The 4,251-nt window shown below is 55.3% G+C and overlaps 1 protein-coding gene across 1 annotated transcript; it reads right to left on the reverse strand.

Annotated features, from left to right (window-relative positions):
* Positions 1-1,593: 1,593 nt before the first annotated feature.
* On the reverse strand, positions 1,594-3,963 carry LOC119271397 (cell division control protein 48 homolog D-like). Its single transcript, XM_037553246.1, has one exon. The coding sequence runs from the start codon at positions 3,961-3,963 to the stop codon at positions 1,594-1,596; it is 2,370 nt and encodes a 789-aa protein (XP_037409143.1).
* Positions 3,964-4,251: the final 288 nt, after the last annotated feature.

Consider the following 4,251-nt stretch of genomic DNA (forward strand, 5'->3'; position numbering starts at 1 on the left):
CAGCTCTGGGCAGCGGCTGCGCAGACCTGGCAGGAGGCGGTGCCACTGCCCGCGCGAGCCCTGGCGCAGCCGAACCCGCATCATGCGCCGGAGCAGCTCCAACAGCCCATGGTGTCGATGCAGAGGCGAACAGAGTTGGGGACGGATCGGGAGCAGTCGCGTCGAGACGCTCCCCAAAAACCTTATTGCCGTTCTCCCGGGCAGGATCTCGAACGGCAGGGTTCCGGAGGCACCTGCTCTCCCGACCAGCCGTGCACGCGATCGTCGGGATGGGATCGTCGGAGGCAGCACAGAGTGAGGAACAGTGGCCCACCTGTTAGCCTCTGCTTCCAACGTCTTGGACAGTGGCCCACCTGTTAGCGTTAATTAATCCCTGATTAATTAATTCATTCCTGAGCGGCAAAAATAAGCTTCGGCTCGGCTGGCATCGGGGCGTGGCGGAGGAGGAGGAGCGCGCGTGTACCACTCCTCTTCCCAAGCTCCCAATGGCAAGTGGTAGAGCAGCCCTTATAAAGGGGCCTCAACTCTCCTCAACTAGCAAGGTGGGACTAAACTTCCCACCACCTGTCATCTCATACATGGGCCTCAAGATTAATCAGGGATTAGTGTTTTATATGGGCCTAAGCCCATCCATAATCCAACAGTTTGTCCCTCGGAGTTCAGTTATTCTATGGAAGACACATAGTTCAGTCATTCAACATTTTTGTGTTTCCACACGCCTAGCGTAGCTCTTTGATAGTTCATTTGGGAGCCAGCTTTCCTTTCTTCTTCATTTTTTCTTGGACCTGGTTAAGCTATCAGTCAGTGAGCTAGAGTCTACTTCTTACTTCTTCTTAGTCATCTTCAGTCTTTCATTCCTCTCTTAGGGGTTGGCGCAGTTAGGTGGCAGGTTGAGTGAACTGAATATGATGATTGTCTTCAGCACCATCTAAGTAGCAGATTGTTAGACGGTAATAGGTTTTTGCAAGGGCCAGTTAGGGGACAGGCTGAGTACCAATATTTGCTTAAAGGTCCAAGACGGGAAGGTAGAATTCGACCTGAAACCGGATGGAAAACAGACTTTTTACAGACTGACCATTGACTGAAATTACAACAATACATGTGTCACAAACTGACTGGAAAACAAAAAACGACCTAAACCAAATGGAAAAACACATGACTGATACCTTAGATACTCCCAATTAAGAAGGCCACTCTTTCCTTGACTAATCTGTTCTACGCTGCCCCTATTCAATTAAGTAAAATATTCGAATTTATAAGTGTCTGACAATCGAAAATAACAGAGGATCTTCCAAATCTTGTGCAGGAGCAGAGGAGCAGAGGGATGGTTCAGTTAACGGCTTAGGCTAAGCTTCACTGCCTAAAAATAACAGGAAAATCTTGTGCTATGCTTTCTTTGCGACAAGAGGGAGATTCTAATTTCACGAACTGTATTTATATGATGTAAGTTCTTAGTTCTAAAGAACGAAAATTAGATACATGAAGGGAATCAACAATATAAAGTGAATGATCGACTCGATGAAGAGAAAGCATAACAAAAACAGAGTCTACAATAATATTCTAGTACTTCATGTTCTAACAATGTTTACTGGATCACTTGTACAGATCGTCTTCATCCTCATCAGCTGTTGCGGAGGTGTCGACGGCAGCTTCTGCCGCCTGTGGCTGCGCCGGAAAGCGGAACTCAGTGCCGAACCCCCTAGACTGTTGCAGCGTCTGCGCAAAGGCCTGGTACTTCCTGATGTCGGCGTCGCTCACGCTCCGCCTCGCATACTTCATCGACAACTCGAAGTGAGCCGCCTTTATCTCAGCCACCTCGTCCTCTTCCTGCCCGCCGTCCACCTCCATGGTGTCTTTCCCCTTCCTCTGCCGCTCCATGTCCTTTTCAATGTCTTCTCTGATGGCGTACTTGCACGCCCTCTGGCAAATCTCCGTGATGTCGGCACCGCTAAAGCCAGTGGTGAACCTTGCGAGAGCACCGAGGTCAACGTCCTTGGCCACGGGAGACTTCCTGAGGCAGGCCTTAAAGATTTGATGCCGCGAGGCCTCGTCCGGCAAGGGGATGTAGATGAGTTGGTCCAGACGGCCAGGACGGAGTAATGCCGAGTCAATAATGTCAGGCCTATTGGTGGCGCCGATGATGAAGACCGTCTTCTTGGCGTTCATGCCGTCCATCTCGGTGAGCAGCTGGTTCAGGACCCTGTCCGCCGCGCCGCCGGCGTCGCCCACTCTGCCGCCCCTTTGGGTAGCGATGGAGTCGAGCTCGTCGAAGAACAGCACGCACGGCGCAGACTGACGTGCCTTGTCGAAGATCTCGCGCACGTTGGCCTCGCTCTCGCCGAACCACATGGTGAGCAGCTCTGGCCCTTTGATGCTGATGAAGTTGGCCTGGCACTCGTTGGCGATAGCCTTCGCCAGCAAGGTCTTGCCGCAGCCTGGTGGCCCGTAGAACAGGACGCCCTTGGATGGCGACATACCGAACTTCTCGAATTTCTCCGGGTGCTCGACCGGGTACTGGACGGTCTCTTGCAGCTCCCTCTTGACGCCGTCGAGGCCGCCGATATCGGTCCAGCTGACGTTCGGCACCTCCACGACGGTCTCACGTAGCGCAGACGGGTTCGTGCCGACGAGAGCCGTCTTAAGGTGGTCATTGGTGACGGCCATGGAGTTCAAGATCTCGGCGTTGATGGTGTCATCCTCTAAGTCGATGACGTCCATCTTCTCCCTGATGCACTGCAGCGCCGCCTCAGTGCAGAGCGCGGCCAAGTCGGCGCCGACGTAGCCGTGCGTATCCTTGGCAACCATCTCAAGGTTGACGTCCTCGTCCAGCTTCATGTTTTTGGTGTGGATGCGGAGCACTTCGAGACGCCCGACCTCGTCTGGCACGCCGATGTCGATCTCGCGATCGAACCTCCCGAAGCGCCTCAAGGCAGGGTCGATGCTGTTGGGACGGTTCGTGGCGCCCATGACGATGACGTGCGCGCGGGCCTTCATGCCGTCCATCAGAGTCAGCAGCTGGGAGACGATGCGCCTCTCGACCTCGCCGTGAGTCTTCTCCCTGTTCGGAGCAATGGAGTCGATCTCGTCGATGAAGATGATGGAGGGCGCGTTCTTCTCGGCCTCCTCGAAGGCCTTCCTCAGGTTGCTCTCGCTCTCTCCGGCCATCTTCGACATTATCTCTGGCCCGTTGATAAGGAAGAAGAAGGCCCCGGTCTCGTTGGCCACCGCACGGGCGATCAACGTCTTGCCGGACCCTGGAAGGCCGTACAGGAGGATGCCCTTGGGAGGCTTGACGCCAATGCTTTTGAAGATCTGGGGATGCCTGAGTGGCAGCTCGACGAGCTCCCTGATCAGAGTCAGCGGTTTCCCCATGCCACCGACGTCGTCGTAGCCGACGTCGTCAAGCCTCTCCTCGTCCTCCCGCTTGACCGGCTCGCCCTCGCAGAAGATCTCCGTGTCGGGCGCCATGACGCAGTAGTCCACCGCAGGGTCGATCTCCATGACCTTGAACTCGACGCTCCGCATGCCGCCACGCATGAGGAAGAGGTCGCCCTTGTGGACCGGGCGGAAGGCATCCACGAAGTGAGGCTTGAGGTAGGCGTCGAAGAGGTTCCCCGTGATGCCCTCGATGGTGTCGTCCAGAGGGAGGATGTGCACGCGCTTGCCGAACTTGGCGTCGTGACACAGGTGCACGGACACGACATCGGTGATGCGCACGCGCAGGTTGGAGCGGGCCACCTTGTTGATCCTGAGCTTGTGCCCATCGCAGGTGTCGTCGGCCAGTGCCATGCAGACCGTGTTGTGGCGGTGTTTGCCCTTGAGCAGCACGATGTCGCCCTGGAATATGGAGAGCTTCTTCATGGTGGCCGGGTGGAGGTTGCAGACGGAGTTGTCGTCGTTGGTGGTGGCCTCCTCCACCACCAGCCGGTTCGCCGCCTTCTTCGACGTTGCCGCGCTCGCCATCGCCTTCAACTCTCGTTGATCGACTTGCTGCGTGGTCTCTCGTGTATTACCTTCGATGGATGTTGTGGAGCGCTGATTTGCGTTGGTGTTGTGGTGAGGTGGAGACGCGGGGATCGCACCCTTTATTGAAGGCACGGCCGACTCCGGTTGGAAGGCCGTGATCGTTGGTTCGCGTCATATTCGTACTCTTTGTACGTGGTCCGTGCCGTAATAGGACGCTAACTCTTTTCCTACTATCTTCCTACTACCTTGGCACGATCGGATCGAAAGAACCCTTCGAACTCGGAA

Source organism: Triticum dicoccoides, chromosome 3A, assembly GCF_002162155.2.
Source record: "Triticum dicoccoides isolate Atlit2015 ecotype Zavitan chromosome 3A, WEW_v2.0, whole genome shotgun sequence".
Lineage (NCBI taxonomy): Eukaryota > Viridiplantae > Streptophyta > Magnoliopsida > Poales > Poaceae > Triticum > Triticum dicoccoides.